General features: G+C 45.2%; 1 protein-coding gene across 1 annotated transcript in view; it reads left to right on the top strand.

The window, feature by feature from the left end:
- The window catches only part of MYO15B (myosin XVB), a 1,465,505-nt gene that overhangs the window by 993,094 nt on the left and 447,635 nt on the right, over positions 1–24,776 (top strand). The window contains exon 36 of the mRNA XM_085614939.1: positions 12,129–12,244. Coding sequence (XP_085471065.1) covers positions 12,129–12,244 — 116 coding nt within the window. The remainder of the gene's footprint in view (positions 1–12,128; positions 12,245–24,776) is intronic.

The raw sequence follows: 24,776 nt of genomic DNA, 5'->3' as shown, positions 1-24,776 counted from the left end.
TCCATTGCTTTGGGACTGTCCCTAATTGAAAGAAGAGTTTAAGGAGGTGCCCCATATAGGGTACCAGGATCTCCATGCTGTGTCTCAGGGTTTTGGGTTTCGTCGGGTCCCTTGGTGACCCAGACTTTATGCCTAAGGCCGTGTTTTTAAGTTCATCATCAGATGGGGAGTCAAATCTAGAGAGGCAATGTGTCTTCTCCATACTGAGGTGACCAGCTCCCTCTCCCCCCTCCGTTACGAGCCTCGTCCGGGAAGGTGGTGTAAATTCTTGCTACCTTCTCTGCAAAGATCTCTGCGATCAGGTTGCAAGATTCTACTGAGCAGTTGTTTGGCGCCGTGGTTCTGGCAAGTGACGAAATGTCCTTAAAAATAACGAACAGTTCTCGGGAAGAGTTTTCAGACTGCTCAATCCTAGTATTATATTAGGTTGCTCGAGTCCTCCTTTTCCAGATGACGAATTTTAGAAGTTTCATCCTGCAACTCCACCACCTGCTGCTCCACCAAGGAAACCCGATTTTCCATTAATGACCAGTTATCATCCAGATTTTGTATATGTTTGTTTCCTCAATAAAGGGACGCGGTGCCCGAATCGCCTCAAGCCATTACTCAAAAGAAATTGAAGGCGAAGATTTTTCAGGTGACAGAGGGTCTTATTTTAGCCTGTTAGTAGCAGAAGACAGAAGATGGTGACTGAGTTTTACTCGAGAAAGACTGTATGAATGGGGTACATGAAGCAGAAGTAGCCATCTCTCCAGAGTAATTAAGCTGCACCAACGATATAGTGTCTGCAGTAAAACCACTATGAGAAGTAGTAGTAGACGTTGTTTTAGAGGACAAAATCAAACTGCGGCTTCTTTAGTCTGCCCATAAAGGAAGAGCACAAAAAAATGCCAACCAGCACCAGATAATTGCCGGCAGAACAGCAAAGAATGCTCTCAGAGGTCAATCAATATAGTGCCAGATAAATGTCAAGCACAATGTTGCATAAACATAGAGAAAACCACTAAATACTTAGCAGTAGAGCAGACTGCAGTGAAAGGCTTCCAGAAGAACCAAGAAAAAAGAAGAGAGGAACAAAAAAAATCCAGGAAACTCACAGCATGTCTTGTATACAGCAATCTGCAACATTCCAAGATGGCGGCCGCTTCTGAGGAAGTGGCCTTGACAGCAATATTAACCCTGATAATACTAAGTAGTTGAAAGTGAGCATCAGCGGATCACCTCGTCATCTTCCCCTAGCTTTTCCCGCAAGGAGGGCCATCTACATAGCCTCTGAAATGCCCAAAAAGCCATTTGAAGGTACCGGTGTAGCAGAGCCCAGACCCTAGGTGACCATCTTGTGTGACGCGTAGCCATGCCCCTCTAATAACACAATTATTAATATTCATAAAAATGTGTCAGTAGACAAACCACTTTGTGTCTTTCATATGGCCCGCCACTGCCAGCTGTGCACAACCTTCATTCCCTACATCACAGCCACCCTCTTTCTTTGTGCTTTCTGTCTATCCATACACTTGAGCATCTGCCAAATCCAGACTTGGTTGACACAGTCTCTTCAACTTTATTTCAGGCTCCACATCAGAACTTGCTACTAACCCACTCTCGGATGCTGAACCTTTTGCCACCTCCAACTTGTCCTGGGATTCATCCATCATTTTAATATCCATACCCAATCTTGAACACTTAGCTCACATTTCAGCACTGACCCGCTTTCGCCAAATGACCATTCTTGCAAGCTTAAGTGACCTATAACCGCCCCCACATTTTGGATTAATCTTTCCCTACAGAGCTAGGTATTACTTTTATTAAATCTATAACTGAGCATTTTCTGTCTTTCTGTCTGTCACCAGACAGGAGGGCCCAAGAGCAAGCATGAGCTACTTTTACCTCAACCTTGCAACTTGGGTTTCTTGCCTCTGATGTCCTGAAGTTTTTCGTACAAACAAAGTTTGCTCTGCAAAACTGGGGCAAGTAAAACCCCTTCAGTACCTGACTCTCAGTGGTAGCAAAAGCAAGCAGTTAGACTTCTGAGGGAAGTAGTGTGGGGGTGCTAGAGAGCAGGACTCAATAATTACACACCAGTGAGACAACTGATTGTCCAATCCAGTGCTTTACCTTGAAGAAGACAAGTACTTTAATGCACAGTGGAACTGAATACTACACACAATATTGGCAAATTGAAATTTAGTTTCGTAAATGCTGTGGTTGGCAGAACCTCTACCTGCTACTTTTCCCGTGTTCCCCTGCTTTCTGGGGTCGAGGATAAATTTCTCTCTGGCACATTGATGTAGTTCAGCTGCAGTCATCTTCTGGTCACAGCAGTACAGGTCAAGCCACAATATTTGTTCTGGTTCCGGTAGTGCAGGTCAATCTGTATTCTCTTTGTGGTCACAGTGGCACAGGTCAATGTGCATTTTTTCATGATCCCACTGACACCCAGGGTAATCAGATCATTCCTTTCCATTGTCCTCCTCTGAAAGGCACCACCAACTCTGTGGTCACAGTGCTTCTGGCTCCTCTTGCATAATCACTGCAGAGTTGGCATGCTTCGCCCCTCTCTTGGGAGTCAGGCTGACTTCTACACATTTCAGGTAACCTGAAGAGCTTTTTCAGCAAGCTATAGACTCAGTTGCCCCCGCCTATAGAAATCCGTCTGCCAGGTAGATACCAGCTCTGGTTGCACAGCAGTCCTCTGATTACTCGATAGAGCTGTCACTCCTCGTTCATGCAGAACGTAGAACTGGAACAACAAGTACATCCCACTTTTATAGAGTCAAAGCAAACGGAAGATGTGGATCCACTGCCTGCACCTCCAGAACCAATGTAGAGGGATTCTCCTTTCAAGTGTCCATTTCAGGTTGTTCTTCAGATAGAGCCTTTGTGTAGAGGGATGCTCCTCACACCTGGCTGTCATCAGGCACACTCGAGTGATGAAGGGAAAGACTCAAAACTGGCTTCATCTAAGGAGTACCTTTTACCTCGAAGAAGAGACTGCTGCAGTCCCACCCTCCCACATAACCGGCTACCATATGGCAGCTCTACAGGATGATTAATCAACAGCCTTTGCAGCAAAATGCCTAATTGAATTTCTAAAGAAGCCTCGTCTCCCCACCTCACTATCTTAATCTCAATCCTCCAGCTTCTGGAATATCCGCAATACACTCACTGTTTGAGAAAGCAACCACCTCTCCATTGTGTGTGCAAGGCCAGGGGAATTCCAAAATAAACCCCAGTGCCTGCTTTTTCAGGGGCCTTAGACTATAAATGAATGGTGGATAGGTGCGAACGCAAACTGTGTGTACATGTGGGTTCATCACAGAGCTGCCCCCCAGGTAGGCTGGGATCTCTAGAGCTGGTAACTGCCTATCAAGCTCTGTATGAGCTCTGTAGACTTTAACTTTGGTTGCTCTTCCCACAGCATATTGTACATGTCTTGCCTTATAATGGTCTAAAGCGTCCCTAATCGTCCTTAATTTCACTAATCTCCAACTTCTTTTCACGTTTTTCCGTCGCAAAAATGTGTCAATCTCTTCTCTCCTTGTCATAGTTCATCATGACCACGTTAACACTCCCATTATTCAATTTATACTACAGTAATCCTGTTTACCCCATTATTGATCTTCATTAAGCAGCCATGTAATCTCATGCTAAGCCCCTTTTTCACGCCCACCCCGTTCCTACCTTTCCCTCTGCTAAACAGAATTTAGGCACCCGGCACTTTCAACCTTTCTGCCTCTCTCTCTTGCTCTTTCTCTGATTTACCCACGTTTACAAAACAAACAGCAGACTTCAACTTTACTCTCTCCACTGATTGCTCCATGGAATTGGCAGCTGCTATAACCTCGTCCAAAGTCGGAACTCGCATCACAGACAGCCGACCTGGTATTCTCCTGTGATTTATATGAATCATAATGGGATCATGAAATTCCTTCGCTTTGAATGAATTTACCTGGAGGTTTCAATTGCTTCATAATGACACTCAACACAAAAGTAAAACCATGCAACATTAATAACAAACCAAAGATCAACTTTAGACCACTAATTAGAAGCACAGGTTGGCTCTCGCTGACTTTTTCAGCTTCCAAAATAAGCACTTAAATGCCAGTAACATTGTAGCCTTCAATTAAACTGTGAATGCCACCATTTTAACACTAAAATAAACACCTTCGCTTTGCATTTTATGTAATGCCATATTTGATCATTCCTAGTCCATGGGAATCCACTTAAAACAAAATGTATACAGTACGGTGTGCTGTTTTCGTTTCCAATAGCCAGCGGTCAGTCTGCCGTACGTCAATGTGACCCACAAAAAAGTAGGCTGCATTACAAATCACACTCTTGATTTTTGTTAAATAACCTCCACAAAGTACAATGATTTTTCTTTGAGTGGTTCTCTGCAACATAATTTTATACTCTTTCCACCATGTTCCTTGCTTACTCCACATGCAGTGACACCCCTCTCCTTGCTCTGCAGCATCCAACACTCCCAAATAATCCTAGCATTGTTCCCAGCTGCCCAGCGTCTTTAGCACAGGCATGTCATTGCATTAAATGGAACCACAATTTACTGTACCACTGCCTGTTCCCAGAGTTGTTCAGCCATGCGGCTACTGGGCTGTCTAGCCTTGTGACTACGTGATTCTACCCATGTCACATGGTCCTAGAATAGTGGTACTGATGGACAGATTTCAAACCTGAATAACTCATTTTGGCACTAACTGTGACTGGTATATAAATTACATATCTTTGATTTATCTGCAGCGAATGTTGGAACGACACCTGGAATGTTTGAGACTAGGTAGTCCAGAATAGCTGTGAAGTAAATGGTCAGGGCTGTGTGGTATACACAATCCCTTTAAGCCACTGCCCAGTTCTTCCTATTTCAGTATGCTATAGGCAAGGTCCTTCTGTTTACTTGTTGCCACGGTAAAGAGGCAGCATGGACAAATCCCTTATTAAATCCTTTATTACAGTAAAATATTAGCAACACTAAAAACCCCTAATCCACATTTAAGTCTCCATTCAACAACCATTTAAGAAATTCCCCCTGTCCATGGTTTGGCTGACATACTACCATTTACTTCTCACTCCATTATAATGTAGATGACATCATCCATGTCAAACACTAGGGGCCTAATTACGATGTCGGGCGGACTTAAGTCTGACTGGAATGCATGCTCTCATTGTAAAACAGCGAGGTTTAGTTCATCCCTGCACCTCTTGGCAGGCACCTCAAGGTGCCTGCCACGGGGTGCAGGGGTCAACAGGGGGGCAATCCAGACCCCATGGGGGCCCTGCTGGGGCCCCTAAAGTCGACTTTCTACAGCCTTTGTGTCTGACTGTTAGGATTCCTTTCCAACTGACACTCTCCTAATGGGTCAGTCGCAAAAGGAATCCGACCAGTAGATTACGATGCGGTAGGAATAGCTCTGACGGACGGTCGGAGCTGTATCCTTCTGCCTCGTAATTAGCTCCTAGATGTTTGTTTTGGATTGTAAAGCACCCTAACAGGGCATCTTAGTGATAGAGAACTGGCCACAAACAGAAACCAGCAAGACTAACTAGAAGATCATCAGCTAGGACAACCATGCATTCAGATGTTTTCTGAAGATCGCCTCATTAGGCCTCAGAAGCAAGTTAAGTGGTCGAGAATTCCAGAGTTTCTGGGCCAGATATCAGAAGAAATGACTTACTTGATATGGATTGATTGACCACCCTCCTTGTTCCTTCTGATTCTTGGGACACAGAGCAACCTTGAGTCAGAGAACTGAAGTGCCCTAGAACAAGCACAGGGCGTGTCGCAAGGAGAAGAGGCCTGTATTGGCAACCGTGCGGAAGGCAAAGCAAAAGGCTTTAAATTTTAACCCGATTTGCAATTTGAAGCCAATGCAAATCAGTTAAGTGGACAGGGATAGGATGATGATGGGGACAAAAACAGTATTAATGCTGCTGCGTTTTGCATTATTTGGAGACACCATAGTAAAGTCTGAGAGATTCCAAGCTACAGAACATTACCGTAGTCCAGATGCGATGTGATGATTCCCTGGACAACTTTTTTTTGAGTGGATTGTCTGAGAGCCCATAGATTTTTTAAAGGCGCCTCAATAGACCAAAGTAGCAAGCAGTCAGGTTCTTTATGTGATGATCCATAGACAAGTTATAGTCAAGCCAAACTCCCAGATGTTTTTAGATGTGGATTTCATTGGCACCAGTAGGCTTTCTCAAAAGCAAAAACTTGCATTCTTCCCCTACTGCACAAACTGCTGATACAAGTAATGAAGATCAGCATATGAAGGCACAATCTACTATTGTGATTCTATTTGTGGTCCTGACACCAACCTTAAAGATAGGATGATCCCAGACATGTTGATCTTTATTAAAGCAGTTTCCTCCTGCATGTGTCTCTGATTTGATATGTAGATGGTCTTTGAAAGACCAGATTCCATTTCAGCACAAGCTCACATGCTGTTATCCAACATTCTTGAAAAGTTTTTTGTGTCTACTGGAGCTTTGCACCTTTACAGGGGAAACATTATAAGGCACAATTGAATTGCCTGCTTTTTTAGAGCAGTTCACCACCCCTACCTTTTTGGTGGACTCCTTAGTGAAGTAGAGAGGTTCTGCTTTAAATGTTGTATCTTTTTTCTAATTAATTTGAAGAAGCATTGAGGAGCCTGTTTTGTTGCACAATAAAGCTTACGTTTTTGCCGTAACAGTAATTATGAAAAAAAAAGGTCAATGGAGCATCTCACCCTAAGTTACATTTCTTTATCATTGGATATTTGGCAGATTCACATGTTTTGAAAAAAACACTTAGTAAGCAAACTGTCTGTTTTGGCTGTTGTTCTGTATAACAGATAAGCGGACCTTGAGCACTGGTCTCAGATGACTAGTCCGATAGTTTTACTGCAGGCTGTGTTAGCAATCACTAGCTAGGCTCTGGTTAGTTTCAGCTTTAATTTAATTTAATTCATCCATACACAAGTTTCAAGTTACCTAAAATGCTAAACAACCAAGTCTTTGTAAAGTTTTTCTCCTTAGGCTCTGATAGGCTACTTGGTTTGCTTCCTAATATATTTAGGCCTGTGAACAGGCACGTTACTGAATACAATGACATCTCTAAGAAACCCAGTCTTTTCAAATGTTGCGAGTTCAGTGTAAATAAAAGCTAGCATGAAAGAATAATCTCCAGTCCTGCCATTACTAGAGAAATACCCAACAGCATGTCCTCTAGGACTGTGCATCTAGTCACTGGGAAAGTTAGAGGCTTTCAACATCTTCCCGTAACGTCTGGAACTACTTCTCTGGTGTTTCCTGCACTCTTCCCTTTGGCAGCCTTCACCCCGATGCCTCTTTCCTTGTCAACCTCAGCTTTGATACCCTTATCATTGGCTCCTTCACCTACAAGAGCTCCTCTCTCACTGTCAGTTTAAATCTGGCTACTTTGTTTCTAAACTAAAACACTAATGATGAGCTATTCATCAATAATGAGACCCTTTAGATGATGAAACAGCTCGATTGGGCAGCAGGATAGGGACATCAGTAGTGGATGGACAGTGGAAAAGTGGCAGTGGAAAGGTTGAGGGGATGGCAGAATTTGGAACTTAATATTATAGGTATTTAAGTGTGAGTCAAAAATTCCTAAATGCAGAGAAGGTATAATTTTTTCGGTGACAATGTTATATATATTCTTTCTAAAGTCATTCTAACTATTACCAATTAATAAGAACTTTCTAGGCGTTGTCATAGGTATCCCAATAAGACAGAAGGTATTTGATGAGAATGGTAAGAGGGTTATAAATCCCCAGTTTAGTCATGAGAGTGGAAGTACATTGGACTGTCTGATGCATCTTCATCTGTGGGTTTTCAATGTGTGTACAGTTCAAAAGGGAGAGGGTCAGAATGTGATCCAAGTAGAGATCATTGGAGTCTGTAAAAAAATGATAGGTGAAGAGCTTGGTTCCATGTGAATGGATTATGGTATTACTTGGCTAGGTGTTGGGAGACAGAGAACTGTTAAATATTGTTGCCATGAAGATCCATCCTGGGTAAGTTGGTAAAGCCAGTAATGCATCTCTCCTGCTTTATTTAGCCCATAGCATACTGAGTCTGTCCTAATACTAAGTTAATTTTCCTTTCTTTGTAGTATGAGTACCTAGTCACCTCCTCTGACGTCTCTTGGTATCTGCTCTTTCCCCAAAAAGCTGAAGTATATGTTGTGTTCAAGGTGCTGTAGGCAATTTTCCACTAATGGTATTTTAATTTTTGATTTATGGATATACCTTTAGTGTTCTCGAATGCGAGTTTTAATGGTCTGGAGGCCGTACCAATGTATATCTGTTTACAAGTATGTTGTATTATGTGGATTACAAAGGTGATTTTGCAGTTGATCAATGACAGTATTCTGTGTCTGGACCCATTAGGCAAAAAGAACAATTGATGGACAGAATGCAGAACAATGTCATACATTCACCCCAGTACAGAGATCTGGGCCTAAATCCATCGTTTTTTTGCTCACCATGCCATTCCAGTTTGAACCCAGCCATATGCAAATCATTCTTAACCCTGCGCCCAATGGGAACAGTCCAGCCCGAACTGCCAGGCCTGGTTCTCCCTGGACTGAAAACAAGCATCCTAGGACCGTTTCGGGGTTTCGCCCCTCATCAGCCAGGATAGCTTGACTCCAGTGGCATGGAGAGCACGGGACCCAGGGTCTGACTCAGAATACTCACAAGCGTATCCTCCATCCAAGCCACATCTTCAATGACCATTCCAGATTCACCAATATCTCCACAGGCTCCATTGGAATTCACTCACCTTCCATATTCATCTCCTCCACCTCCTCCTCAACTAGCAATCCCAGCGGTACCTCCGCTGCTAATACCACTAGCCACTCCTTCTCGACCACCACAGTATCCTGTACCAGTGGAACTGACAGCAAGGGACCCTAGATCTAACTTCTATCACACCAGACTTCACAGCCATAGGTCTAGGTCAAGATTGAGATCCCACTGTCGTCATCGTCTAAGATCTCAAAGACGTTCACACTCAAGAAGATATTCGACAGAAGTGTAAAGGCAAACTATGTCCGTTGTTGCCAGAATAAGTTCCTACACAAAGTCCAAATTATCTAGTTTTTTGTATCTCTTATATAAGATGGCATTTTGGATGGATGGCTTAAAATGGTTATTAATGTATTCTCCAATACACACCCGCTATAATAGCTCTCCCTTTTGATGTGAATCCGGGTTTGTGTTTCTTTGGTAAAAGGTACTGTGTTGCATCATAGGTTGTCGTATAAAGAGGTACTGTTTTTATTCAGTATATAATGATGCTTTCAATGCCATTTATTCACTTGAGTGTAAAGTATACATTGTATAACTTTAGTTGTGTTAGGCAGTTTCTCGTAGTATGTGGTGTCTGATATCTGCCACCTGAGATATCATTTTCGATTTGGAGCGTTACTATGTTCCCTGCTTTGGCTGCTTCTTTTATAATTATTTCTGGGTTGTTTTTTTAGAAGCCTTAGATTATTTGTAAATGATCCTGAGTTTTGAAATGAGTTTTATAAGGTAAAAACTGCAATTTTTCACAAAAGAAGCAGTAAGACGAAGGCTATTGTTTTCAAACTGATTTAATAACATTACATACCACACAGATATTTGGCAATATAAGCAGAGTGAGATGTCTTTGTTTATCTCACTCACAAAGCAACAATGTGCTGGATCGAAAATGCTAACCAACCACACAAAGGAGAGTTACATTTCCAAAGGTTTGTAATGTATCCAGTAGATGTTTCCAGGCTGGATTGTGTATGTGGGGCAGACCACATACAAGCACAAGACTTGAGTTTGATCAAAAAGCCAGAAATCCCCAAAGGAAGAGAAAGCACATTCAGTGGCCCATTTATAGGCACAAATAGCACATCTACCTTGATGAGAAGGGACAGAAAGAAAGTCTTACATCAGCAAGAATGGTTTTGGATTGAATATTTAAATGCAGAATGTGCAAGAGGAGTACGATGATTTGATCCTGTCTTGATTGTTTACTACCTCAAGGGAAAATATTTGCATGTGGGTGATGATCACACAAGTGAATTGTGGAAACTGTGTTATGTGCAAACACATGAGGATTATTTCAAGCTTTTATATATGAAAAAAGATTTGTTGAGCTTAAAAACTCCAGAGCTGACTTTGAAACATGTTTACGTGGTAAACGACAGTGAGCTCGTGTTCCAATCAGTCTGGTCATGAATTGTGTGCAGCAAGATACTGAGAAATATCTGTTTAGCATTTCAGAAGTTGCGAACCATCAAAACTTCTGCATACATTGTATCAGTGTGCACTAATGTTTATACAGTTACTGTGCACCAATGTTAAGTGGACAGGGAAAACACTGAAGATAGAAAAATGTGTGTGCATAGTATTACGGGATAATAATGCATGACCTGCAGAATTACCATGTTTTGTTGATTGTTGGAAGATATCCAGGGCCTATACAGGTAGGCTACTTGCAAGTACTTCGCTTTGCATTGCTATGTGAGTTGCCTCACCCTTTGTGCTGCAACGGATTCTCTAATCTTTCCCAGTGCAAAGGGACTGTTTACACGAGGTGTAAAATGCCAAACTCATTAATGTGGGATGAATCGAATATGCATCTCAGTTGGTAACTATGGCGAGTGCTGAGGCCAAGCCTGCATGAAACAATAGGCTTTGCAGCAGAAGCATTAATACTGTGATTACAATATGACCACTGTCCCTTAAGGGTCACCAGTCACAATTTCACAAACAGTACCACATTATGAACTTGACATTGTGGAGAATGTGCAGTCTGTAGTATCTCTGTCTGCTTTTCCCAATGTCGACAGCCTGCATACATGCAGTGTAAGCTGTCCTGTATCGACAGCTTACACTTGATGAAGAGTTGTTACCACTTGCCCAGAGTAAGCAGTGCCAGTCCATGATTTGCAGCCTCAGAAACATTGCATGTCACTGTACTCCTTTTTGTCCCCTTTCCTTTGTGACTCTCAAGGGTTGGTAGTGTGTGCACTGCATAGTGGGACCTTGCATTCAAAGAGTCATCTCGACTAGCATTGTGAAAGTAGTGTCATTTTGGGCACCATACCCCCGTTGTATTGGAGCATTTGAGGATACCCTGAAATTTATAGTCGCTTTAGAAAATGTTGTGAACCCGTGCAAGTTTGAAAATGTGGTCTGAGCAATAAACAATATAGCTCAGCAGTGCGAAGATCCAAAACCTATGTCAAGAGTCATATAGTCAATGAACATAGAATCTCCTTCTCCCAGAGTGTGGAGGAGTACGGGTGGATTGTCCATTTTTTAAAAATTATATACATTTCTCTGGAAAGTGATTGGTCCCCAGCATGTAACTGAATTAAAAATCTATAGAATTTGTGGAAAAATACACATGCAAAAAATACAGTATTATATATCGTCCTATTTACAGAGTGGTGGAGAGGAACTAAATGACAGAGCTGATGAGACAGTTGAAATACATAAAGCATGCCATCTCAAAAAACACACATTACATTATTGAAAATAAGTGCTAAAATTCTAAACCTTCCCAGTCATTTAAACCATTAATATGCCTATAGCATCTGCCTCCCACAGAGATTGCCATCTTATACATTTAAACTCCTGGGAGAGCACTTTAGAGTCCCAGAATGCTGAGGAGGAAAGACAATAAGAGAACCGGTAAGTGTTAATTGATCAGACACAATTGTAAATGAGATCTCCACAGTGAGACCTCCGTAGATGGATCATGGGTTTCTGATGATGAGACCTTATTTGGCTGGTTCTCAGCTAAGGTATTGTGAATGGATTATAACGTCACTTGGAAGGGCTCTTGTATAGGTGTTTTGGGGGTTAGATCTTCTGTATGAGGGGCTCCGATCTCCTGGTGAAGGTATTGTGAATGTGTTCGAAAATCAACAATAAGGGATTGTGTACAGGAATCTTTTTGGGGAATGAGGGTCGCTGGGGAAAAGCATTGAGTAATAGGGTCTCATAGGTCATGGTGGAGGACTAGTGTGTTCAAGGTTCTCAGACATGTGTTGAGTTTGTGTGCATTTCTGTTTTTGACCATCATTCTTTCCTTCCTTCTGTCAGGTTCTGCTCGCTCCCTGCTAGAGGACACCAACATTAAGTCACTACTGTGTAAACTCTCTGCCAGTGTCTACTTCTCCTATGCTAATGTGGACTGGAAGATATTCCTGCGCAAGGAGGTAAATTGTGTCAGGGTGTCTGTAGGGATGGGATCAGGCAAGCATAGTTTAAAGTCAAGGACCAGAGTTGAATCCTTGCCAGTACTGAAGGAGCAGCTCTCATGCATGTGCCACTGAAAATAGTCACTGGCCATAATGTTCTCACCATCTATGTCAACAAAGGGTTTATCAATCTAGGTGCATCTCACTTTTACCCAATAATTGCCATCATCCACCAGAGTACTTTGGAAGTGAAAAGTATATTTTAAGGTTCTCCATAATTGGGACATTGTGGCTATTGTTGTCTGTTTGAATAACTGTCTAGCTCATTCCTTTTGTATCTCCTTTCATAGTGGCTGAGATGAATAAGGAAAACCGTGTTAAACATGCACATTATTGATACAGTCTTAAGTAGAGTGTTGTGGCCCAGATATATAAGCCATGCTGTGGTTCTGAAAATCATACTTGCAATATTATATCTAGTTCTGAAGGTCACATTTACATTACTGAATCAAGTTCTAGAGTCCACATCCCTATAAGGATAAACATAAACCAGAGAGTTTCGAGATTTGTAGCATTAACAGTGCATGGGTCAAACCATACAAAAATCTTCAGCGGAGCATTACTAGAAGTTCATTAAGTGTTTAGGAGATGTAGATCAGCATATAAAACAACTGTATGGTGTTGCAGAAGTAAAAGATTATACTGTGAACCTGGATGGCAAGTCCCAGCAATATGCAACTGGGCATGTAAACTTTGAAATAAGCAGATATGGCACAAAATTTGAGGAGCCGCAATTGTAAGGAACTATGATACAATACTTCAGAGGGGACACTCACAAGAACAGTTATTAGTGCTTTCATTAGATGTATCCATGCCTTACATTTGCTAGATAGCTGCACAGACTGCAATACAAACCTTTGATACACATCATGTTGATTCAGATGTTAGACCAGAGGCTTTGTCTGGTGGATTTGCTTTTTTCCTTCCTGCAATCATAGCCTTGTCACATTATTTCTATGTGTGTGGCAAATTGGAGGGCTATGCTGCCTCAAGCTGTTCACAATATGTGTGATTATCTCTCCCACGATTGTGAGGGAGAGGGCAGTATAACTGCCATTGTTGAAAGAAGGGCTCCCATGGAGCGTCCTCCTTAAATAGCGTTCTTCCTCCTCCCCCTCCCTACATCATCATATATAAAAAGGCAGTTTTTAGGTATATCCATTGAGGGAGAAAGAATCCTCCTCCATAAGAGTTTTTTCTACACCTTCAAAAGAAAGGTAAGCTCAAGGTCTCTATCCTGCCCTAATTTAGAAAGAGTATCCGCTTGTACTGTGTCGTCATGATAAATATACATAGGCAAGTATAGAGTTACTATTCTTAGCTCCACGTTGACATATCTTTACTATACATATATATACATCCCATTCTGGGTTTCTAGAGTGCATCCTGATCACCGGTGGTGCTAGGTTGAGGCAATAACATACGCGCCTCATTACAACTCAAACTGCTTTCTCCTCATCAAGAGAAAACCTTCACTCCAATCCTTTAGGGAATTCCATTTTATTGATCGACAGCACTTGCCACTTAGGAATGTGTTTCAGCTGTTCCCACAGCCTTTGTCAACCATATAAATAAAGACACACACACTCACACACACCCCCACACTCCCACTGCTCCTACCTCCGTAAACAAATACCAGCACTCACCGGAGCAGTTGAACCCAAATTTGTTGGGGTAAAAGTACACACACAGACACGTTTCGCCAACCGCCTTTCTCAATGATAGCGGGCGCCGGTTAGTGACCTCCATAAATACCATTCAATTCATTGGTTGTTCACAGAATTCATTAATATAAATGAAGGACTCACTGATCTCATTACTCACTGAATTTTTGTGGTGTGGCCATCTTGTAACATATTAGATGTATTGAAAAAAATCGCGGTGTGCGCGCAGCGCACCGTGCACCCAAAGCGTGCGCACGGTGCGCGCAAGGTGAAAAACCTTGAAATTTTTTTTTTTATAAATACATAATTTAGCATTTAAAAAACCGTACAAATTCACTTAAAAAACCATAGGTTTCACACACGTTATAGTTAGGAATTAGCATTTAAAAAACCTTGCAAATTCACTTAAAAAACCATAGGTTTCACACAGGTTATAGTTGGGTGGATATTTCACTCGTAAAAAACCAATGAAATTCCCCCGTTATAGTTAGTTCAGATAACTATAACTCGCGCGACCGCCACTCTATCACAAGGATGATGTCATCAGTGATGTCATGAGTGATGCCACTGACCATGTCATGAGTGATGTAATATGTGACGTCATGAGCAGTGGATTGCGGGCGCGCGAGTTATAGTTATCTGAACTAACTATAACGGGCGAATTTCATTGGTTTTTTACGAGTGAAATATCCACCTAACTATAACCTGTGTGAAACCTATGGTTTTTTAAGTGAATATATATATATATATATATATATATATATATATATATATATATATATTCACAGTGTTGGCATCAACGATGTAATTATAGATGTTATCAGTAATGATATAATGATCTTATAGAACATGTTTGGTAAATTTCTGTGTGTTTTTTTTAACTTAAAATGTTACGTTCAAACTGACTTTTTCACCTAACAATAACGTCAGTAGTCTTTTTTTTTTCTGTCAATTTCTAAGGTTTTTTGTAGCGCAAAGTAAGATATTACCATACCTATCTAGATTACGTCGTTTTCACCATTATTTTTTCAGTGAATTTCTAGGGTTTTTATAACGTAAAGTAATATTTTATTACCATACGTAATTATATAAAAGCCCGCTTCACATGGCCTTGCGCTGTGTATGCCATGTGGTTGGCCGCAAGACCAACTGCTTGTGCATGGCCAATCCACCACAGACACTCATCCCTCTCATTTTTCTTTTAATGGTTTTCCGATCCTGTGGGACTTTCACTGGAGCCAGTGCTGCCCAACTCTCCTCTGGCACCAACCTCCAGCCATTCATGGCCAAAGGCAGCCAACCCCTATTGTGCACAGCATTTGGCCGTGTGCTGTACTGACCTTTCTCAAAATGGAGGACACCTAGCATGTCTGTCATCTCACTCCCATTGATGGATGTTACCCTTTAGTTACTGGTATTCGCCTGAATAACAAACAAAATGCCTCCATAGACTTTAATGGGTTTACCCACTTCTTATACCTTGATCACCCTCCAAAAAGTGTTTGTTCTTTTTTCACCTTAATGGGATCACTCTCTTAAAGACTTCACATGACCCACAATTTTGAGTAAAGAGGTTGACAGGTATTTATTAGACATTGATAAGATGCCTTCAGCCAGGCCACAGGAGCAATCCCCTGTATTTTAGTAAAATACACAGCACACATTCTTGAGATGAGCAGAATGGTTTGGAACTTTAGTCGTGCTTAAAATGATACAGTGAATTAAGCCATCTGTAAGTGTTTTACTCCTACATTCTGTGTTATTCAGCAATGTGCAATGCCTCAAAATCGTCAGTTAAGTTCTGAAAATAAACATCCACACCTTATAAATTTCCACATCTGATAGAGACTACTAGCCGCAGATTTCTTAACGTAGAATTATCCCCAGGCATGAGACTGGACCCGGAACATTTTCTTGTCCCAGCATCTCTGCACGCCGGGGGGCGGCACCACGTGACTCCGCCCCGCCGTCTTCCGCGGGCGTGACGTCAACCAGGTCACATAAGCCCCACCCCGGCGCGCTGACGTCAGTTTCCTTCTTTTCCGCGTGCAACGCATATCCGTATCGTGTTCCTGGCCTGTTTTTTAGGCCTTCTTTTCACACTTTGCGTTTCTTTTTTAACAGTGTGCGAATGCCTTCGGGCTTCAAGACCTGCTCGTCTTGCACACGCCAGATGTCGGCGACGCACCCTCACCCCATTTGTATGTGGTGTTTGTGGAGCACCATGACTCCACGGACTGCGAGGCTTGTCAGCAGATGAAGCCGAAGTCCCAGCGGGAGCGCCGGATGAAACTCCTCTCGGCCTGCATGTCCAGGTCGGCGGCGTCGCTGCGTCCGTCCCCTGCGGAAGGGTTCAAGAACCGCCGCTTCAGTCTCCGACATCGTCCCTCTCCGAGGCCGCAAGGGCGTCGCTCACCTGTTGGTAAGTGTCGCAGTTTGTCCCCGAGGTCCGGTCCCCGCCCTATGGGGAGCGCGGGTTCTCCGTGGGTTGTGCTGCCTCGCGCGTCGCCACCCTACCCGCCGTTCCCCAGCGTGGGGGCGACCAGAGCCCAAATTGAGGCCTATGCTGCGGCCCTGCAGGCCTCCTTGGCTCCTCCTCCTCCTCCTCTTCCTGGGACGTCTGCGGATCCCTTGCCATGTGCGGGGCCTTCTGCGGAGTCGACGGCGGCTCCGGCCCCGGGGCCAACAGGTTCGGCTTCAGGTCTTGGAGATGTGGTGTCGTCGTGTGCGGCCCTACGGGGTTCCCTCCTTTGGACCACGGCACCTCTGCCTCGCCGCAAACCCCCGTGGGGGTCCCTTTGGTGTGGCAGAAGGTTTGCCCGGGACTCGGGGCTTGTCCTCGAGACCCCCTCGGTCCTCTGGGCAGGCGGCAGTCTTGTCCGAGGCCGAGCTGACGCCGTCAGGCGCCGGCGGTTGCTGGCCCTGGCGGCGCCGCAGGGGCTGGCGAGGGGCCGGAGCGCATCCCCGGGCCCCCCTCGTCTCTCCACGCAGGCGGTTGCCTCGTCTGAGGTCGAGTCGGTGCCGTTCTTTGGCTGCCCCGGCTCCGCCCCCTGAGTCTTGGCAGAGGTCGTCTCGGCGTCCCATTTGGCGCCGGTCGACATTGAGCTGATGCCGGCATCGGTTCGTTGATTCGTCTTCGGAGGCCCCCTCTTCTCCAGAGGTTCGGCAACTGTTTGTTTCTTCTTCTCCGGAGACAGGACACCACATTGTGGCCTTTTCCCCGGCGTCTTCTAAGGAGGGCTCTTCACCTTCCCCGCGCCCGCAGTCTTCCCTGGAGGCGCCTTGGGTTCCCCACTCGTCGGTCAACCTTGCCCCATTCCGAGCTTGGCCTTTCCTTCCTCCGGTTGGGCTGGGGGCCGGCTGGCTTAGTTTACAGCCATCGCCCACGGAGGAATTACTCTCACCACCGCATTGCCCTATGGAGGCGAGTGCTGCCTTTGCCCGAGCTGTCTCCACGGCTGCGGGGATTTTGCGCATGGGCGATTCGGCTGCCCATTTCCCCGTGGATCATTTGCTTGAGGTTCTCCATCAGGGCTCTGGTGGATAGGAGCTGCTTCTTCCCTTCAAAGCTTCGCTCCATAATTCTCTATTGGGGGCCTGGGGGCATCCTGCCACGCGGGACCTGGTGCCCCAGCCGCTTCTGCACTGCCACCGTCCTGCTCCGCATGATCCAGTCTGCCTTTCCTTCCACCCTTCTACCAGGGGCCCTCTTCTGCAGACTGCCTTTCCTCCCTTGCCATCGGTGTTGTCTTCCCCATCACGGAAGGCCCAGTGGTTGGATTCATGGAACTGCAACATCTTCGCCTCCTCCAGTGCTGCCTTGCAGGCGCTCAACACGCTTTGTGTGTTGGCCAGAGCCACTTCTTGCTTGTGGGATTCGGCGGAGTCCCTTCTGTCTTCTGCTTCTCAGGAGGGTGCCTGCACTGATCTGTGGCACCATGTGTTGGATGGCCAGGAGCTGGCGGCATTTATTCTTCGCTCAGCTCTGGATGTTTCTGAGGTGCTTGGTCGCACCATGGCTTCTTCAGTGGCCCTCCCTCGCCATGCTTGGCTGAGGGATAGTGTTTTCCCTGAGAACGTTAGGGAGCGGCTGGTGGACCTCCCCTTCGATGGCACTCTTTTGTTTCACGCCCCTGCGGATTCTGCCATTTAAAGGTTCCTTGCGAGGCTTTGTCCTCCTCCTCCTCTTCAGTGAACCTGGATGTCGGTCTGTGTTCTGGGAGGTGTTCTCCCATTGTTTTCTGGGGCCTAGTAACAAGTAGCCCCTGTTGTGTGTTCTGTGTGTTTGGTGTGCCTTCAGGGTCCTTCGGTTGGTCCATCGGTGCTGTTGGCTGCTGGTTCAGCCCCCCCTTTTTTGCCTTGTGGTTTTGGCTGTTGGTAAGCCTGTATGGGTCCTGGTATTGAGCCTTTCGTGTCTTCTTTATTGGCTGCTTGGCAAGCCGTCTGCGGTTTTGCCCGCAGGCTTTTTCTGTTTGTCCTCTGCTGCGGAATTTTTTCCTAAGAGGTGTTCCCATGTTTTCTTGGGACTTATCATACCCTATGTGGGTTACTGGTAGCTATTACATAGCTCTGTCATGTGCTGGGGTGGTGTGGTCACCCTTTTCGGGTTTCTTTCTCTCCTAGGTGTTACGGTATGTCGCTGGTGCGGTCTTCTTCCTTGGTCTTGGCGCAGCTTGCGTTGCGCCCAGGTCTATCTTTCTCCAGGTTCGCTACGTCGCTCGGCCAGTTTGGCCTGCTGTCTGCGGCGTAGTGTTGTGGCGCTTCCGCCCTTCTGTCTGGGGATTCGGCCTGGTCCTCTATCTGGTGTTACCGAGGGATTGGCATTCTTTGGCTGCTGTGTTCTGGTTGACGGTCCGAGCCCGTCCTCCGTCCTCTTTCCTTTTCTTCTGCCTGTTCCTACTTCTTTTGTGGGTTAGTGTGTGTTTCGGCACCGGCCCCTCCCTTAGGGTGTGTCTTGGCCCTCCCTGACCTCTGTCTTCAGCTTGGCCCTGGCTTGGTCTGGTGCGCTGCTTCGTGGTGTTGCCTGCTACTGGCTGCGCATGCCTGCGCCTGCCTGCTTGTTCTGGTCCACCGTCGTGGCCCTTAATGTGTTCCCTTGTGCCCCTGACTCTGGTTCCGCTGGGGCTTTGTGCATTTGTGTTTTTCTTCTTTCGCCTGCGCTATTTGCGGGGGAGCGGTTCCTGCCTTGTCCGCTGTTTGCGGCCGAGATGGTTTAGGCCATTCCCCATCACTGTGTGTGCTTCTTCTGGAGGGCCCTGCCTCTTCTCTCTGGGGTTTGAGGTGCTTCTTTTGTTCCTTGTGGTCCTTCGGGCGCTGTCTGCCCCTGCGGAGGGTTGGGCGGCCCTCCCTTAATTGGGCGTGGGCTCTCCTGGCCTTCCCTTCTTGTTCCTGTGACATGTCCCCCAGCTGGGGCCCTGTGTCTCTCCTGTTGGGGAGGCTCTCTCGCAGGCCCTCCTCCCTTCTGGGTATGGCTACGGTATCTATTCTACGATAAGGAATCCGCAGCTAGTAGTCTCTATCAGATGTATAGTTTACTTACCTACGGTAACGATGTATCTGGTAGAGACGATTCTAGCTGCAGATTCCTTCATGATCAGCCCTTCCTCCCCGTTGTGCGAGGACCCTCAGCTTGGTTTTCTGTCCTCGCCTCCCTGTGGGTGTCCTCTTCGCTTTCTTCCGGTCAGGCTGTCCGGTTCTGCTTGATTGTTCCGTCCCCCCCTTTTTTCTTTTGATATGGGGATGGTTGGTTTCTACGTGCCTTTGCTGCCCTCCAGCTGGTTTCTCTCCATTGTAGGGGCCTTCTTTTGCTCTTTTTTCCCTCTGTTTGGAGTTTCTGATCCCCTTGCGGTCTTCTGCATTGGGGATTCTCTCTCTCTCTCTCTCTTTCTCTTTCTCTTTCTTTCTGTTTCGGCGCTTTCACATACTTGTGCCTCCAGGATGGCTGTCGCCTTGGCTTGCTTGGTTGTTCCTCGGAGTGGTGCTCTGCTCTTTTCCTGTTATTGCTTCGCTGCTGTGGCCTTTTGGTTCTTTAGTGCCAACTGGTGCTATCTCCTTGGCGTGCACAGTTGTTCATCAAAGTGGTGCTCTGCTCTTTCCCTGCTATGGCTTCACTGTTACAGCCTTCTAGTACCTTAGTGCCAACTGGTGCTGTTCCTCACCCTTTGTCTCTCTGTTTTGTTTCTCTAATTTTTTCGCACACTGTTCCCATGCTCTCCTCAGTTTTGTTGTGATGGCTCTGCGTAGTGGCACGTAAAAGTTCTCCGAAGCAAACTGATGTCATCGCGCCGGGGTGGGGCTTATGTGACCTCGCTGACGTCACACCCGCGGAAGACGGCGGGGCGGAGTCGCGTGGTACCGCCTCCCGGCGCGCAGAGATGCTGAGACAAGAACATTTTCCGGGTCCAGTTTCACGTCTGGGGATAATTCTACGTTTAGGAATCTGCGGCTAGAATCATCTCTACCAGTTACATCGTTACCGGAGGTAAGTAACTTGTACTTTAAATAGAATTTGTATATAGCACTGTATAATAACTATCTAATCTGGGCACTTGCACAGACATCCACTGGTGGATAGTTTATTGTGAACAGAAGCTTTGCCTTTTCTCACTGATTTTTGTCAACAGGCTTTGGCTTTAAGCCACAACCTAGTTTGAACCATGCTTTTGAGTTCCACACCAGGTGGGCTCAGCTTTTACATTGTTTATCTTGGAGAACTGCTTAGTGAGTTTTGAAAGGGTCAGAAATCTCCTCCCCACTAGATGGTTCATATATCGAACTGCTTCAGTGGTGTCTATTTTCAAGAGTACACAACATTGTATATTGTCCTTCTTCGGTCAGCATTGCACTGCAAAGGACCATGCCAGCAACTCCAGGCAATTGCAATGCAGATCTTGCTCCTGCGCGTACCAGTTTGTTGTGGAGAATTCCCCAGGCCTGCCCCCCCCAGCCAGTTCCACTGGTGCCTGATTCTATCATTAGATGTGGCTGGGAACCAAATATCACTCTCCCATTCCAGGCCTCCATCTATAAAAGCCACCAACATATCTCCTCCTTGACCTCTTTTAATAGAGGGGCCATCTGTGAATGTGTAAGACCATTCAGATGGAGGGAGTTTTGTAGGCTTGTTTAGGGGATGAAGAGCATTGTAATGTGGAGTGCCCGGAAAGATAGATTGGATGGATAATGATAGTAGGCCCACTAGTCATGCGATGTAACGCCATTATTGGTTTAGCAACGGTTTTGCGTAGTTCCAGCCTTATTTGTTCCACCTTCTGAGACGGAAGATTCGGTGTCGCCTGACTGGAGTCTACCAGTAAACCCATTAAATATGATGATCTGGGTTGGAGATAAAATGTATTTCCTTCCATTGATAATTAAATCAAGGCCTTCCAGGATGTCCACCCTGCCTGGAGTTGTTCTAACAGGTTTATCAGGCATTGTTCTGTTAAGAGAATATTGTTGAGGTATAAGATTATGCGTTTCCCTCAGGATCAGAGGAATGCCATTGCCTCGGTTTCCTTGGTAAGCAACGTGAGACTTGGGAATTTGAAGGTCTGAGCCAGGGGCATAGTCACGGGGAGCATTTGAGGGCTGGTCCAGCCCATAATAATCTTTTCCCCCCCCTCTCCCTCCTTCCCCCCCATCCAAATGATCGAATAAGCTGTCACAGTATAGAGGTGCCAGAGCTCAGAAGTTCAATGAGCAATAAAAAGGCCTTCAAATTTAGTTTTTATCTTGTTATATTTGGTGTGTGATCCGAGACAGGTTACATGTCAGGCTATGTTTTCTGACTTATTGCTGCTTATTCTTTTAACAGATATGCTGTTGACTTTTCTTGGTTGACGGCAAAGTGAGAAGATTTTGTAAAGTTAACTATGTGACCATCTCTCTGGGGTACAGACAGGGCACTGGAATTATGTGACAGGGAACACCTATGTTTTGCTGCAATATTGACTAGATTATATGGCAAGAAAACTCAAATTATGCGGCACAGTGCTGCACATTTTGTGATAGTACCACATTTTGTGATAGCATCTCTTCATTATTTTTTATTTTACACATTTTACCACTATCTTGGCAAAGGTTTCACTTCATCAGTACCAGTTCAACATCCAAATACAGATGTAAATAACTAGAATGTGACCAGTCAGCCTTTGCAAAGGACGGACCACTGCTCGGCAGCACCTTTTGTAGAATTTGTAGTTACTTTTGAAAATAAGATAATTTTCATATTTATACAACAAATGCCACAGCTGCATAACGGAATTATTCCAGTTGCCTTGTGTAAAGGGAGTGTGAAAAGAAATACTGTAGACAGTATATTTGTTTCTCATTGACAAATGCGTTAAATACCTGTAAATGAACTGTACAAATATTTTAACATAAATCAGTAGTTATGAAAGGACAATTGAAGCACATTTTGTTTTGTAATTCGGAAGGGTGATGGAAACAAAGATTTTAATAGGAACAAAATAAATCTTGGTGATGCACAAATGATAAGTGTTGTATTGTACATTTGTATAGTGCTAACTACCACAATATGCAACACTGAAGTACTTACCCAATGGGCAGCAAGCTGCACCATATAGGGTAGTGTGTAGTTTTAGGGCTGTTGTCTTTGTTTTGTGATCCTATGTGGAAAGTGTTTCCATGTCCTGCTTGATGACAACCAAGGCGCGGTTATTGTGTTATGAGACGCAGCGCCTAGCAGTGTGGTGGGTTATGAGAGATACAGATGTGCTGTTTATGGTTTTTCAATATATGCTGGTAGTTTTTAACTGCTTTGCAGGTCCCTTTATGGTATTTGTTAAAATTATAGTTTGCTTAGCTGGTTACTGCTCAGGGTTTTCCAATCAGAATTTGTGCGGCAGATTTATTTACCTTTCATGCAACACAGCAAGGTAACTTGCCTGAAGGCAGACAGCAGAAATGTGCAATATTTGCAAAGATATGGCACATTTCTGCTGTCTTATAGTGCTGGCGCACTGTGTGCAGTCTAGCCCCAACACAGGCACCCTTGTTCCATGGTGTAAGGGTGCCTGCGTTAAGGGCAGGATTGATGTTGCACAGGAATGGACACCTGCCTTCACAAAAACAATTCTCAAAGGCATATCCCACTTGGAATGAGGACATATTAAGGAGAAATAAAGTTATTTCTCCTTGTTACGCCTCACTGAGGAAGGCATAGTACTTTGACGCATTCCCAGGTCAACTAGCATTAGTAAACCTGGCAATGCACCAAATTCCAGGGGTGGATCGTGGGAACACCCACACTTCACCCATGGAACGCCTTCCCAATGCAAGGTAACACAGGCAGTAATGTGCTCTGCCTTGTGTTATTTTGAATGTACTAAATTACACAAAGCCATGTAAAGTGGCTTTGCAAGGCTTAGTAAATAACGAAAATGATCTTGCATCAGTAGAGTTCTGGGCTAGAGCTGCCAATGTTAGAGAGAAGAGGAGAGACCTGCTGGGATGTGCATTGTTACTATCACCTCATATCTAAAAAAAAACAATGTGAGATGTAGAGAAGTGGCCAGTGTATAGCCCCTCATATTATATCATGTGTCTCTCCCAGGAGCGCAGCGGACGCGCCGACAGCGCGCCGAAGGCGCGCTTAAGGCAAGCCCGTCTGCGCCCGTCCGCGATCGTACGCGGTCCAGGGCCATACCTTTTGTCCCTCGGGAGGGACATATACGGTGGAGCAGGCAGGAACTGCTGACTTTTCGCATGTCTACCCCATGTCTACATAAATTGAGAGTGGAGGATAATACAGGCTGTGAACACTGCCACTTCTCTTTTGATCCTGGCAGGGATGTGGCCCCTAGAGACTATATCCTGGACTGTGGCCTGCTAAACGTACGTTCTCTGCGGAAACACAAATTAGATCTATACGACCTACTCACTGAGAAACAGTGGGATCTTGTGTTTCTTACTGAGACATGGCTAGATGAAGGCTCTACCCCTGATGCCTTAGAGGCACTACCAGAGGGCTATACAATGCTTAGGCAAGATAGACTCACCGGTAGAGGAGGGAGCATTGCTATTATAGCACAGAAAAATCTACGCTGTCAATTAGACCACTCCTCTATCCTGGACAGTGAGGCAGGGAGCTTCACTGTCAAAGTGAATGAGAGCTGTACGCTGAAGGGCATGCTAATCTATAGACCCCCAGGCCCTATAGCCAGGTTTGGGGAGAGTCTGGTGGAAGGTATAATAGAGGCTGTGTTATGCAAAGACAAATTTCTGGTACTGGGGGATCTTAGCCTACATCTAAACAACCCCACAGATAATGTTAGTAGGGACTTTTGCCAGGCATTGGGAGCCCTCCAACTGAATCAAATAGTAAGTGGACCAACTCACCAGTTGGGACACTTACTGGACCTCATATTAGTCAATTGGGGGGAAGTAGAAGCTAAAACCCCCATTCCCATCCCTTGGTCGGATCATCACCTGGTACCATTCTTCATACGAATTTCCGGGGTTAATCCCCCGGAGCCAGCTACACTATACCATCCCAGGCGGAGATGGGCTACCTTTTCTCAGGCTAAATTTAGTGCGGCACTGACCAAAGGGGGAAGCCCTGGGGGGGATGATGCGGATACGGCTAATACCAATCTATGCAAGCGCATCAACGAGGCGCTTGATTGCACAGCCCCACTTTCGCACGCCAGATTGGGTGGCCGCCTTCAAAAAACTGCCCCGTGGTTCAGTGATGAACTACGGGTCACGAAAACAGCATTGAAGCGAGTCGATTGACAGTGGCGGGGGGCTCCGTCTAAGGAAACTAGGGAGGCCTACCTAACGGAGAGGCGAATTTATCACGG

The sequence above is a fragment of the Triturus cristatus genome, chromosome 7 (assembly GCF_964204655.1).
Source record: "Triturus cristatus chromosome 7, aTriCri1.1, whole genome shotgun sequence".
Classification (NCBI taxonomy): Eukaryota; Metazoa; Chordata; class Amphibia; order Caudata; family Salamandridae; genus Triturus; species Triturus cristatus.
Note: the sequence above shows the minus strand (reverse complement) of the source record. Positions and strands in the feature narration are given on the sequence as shown.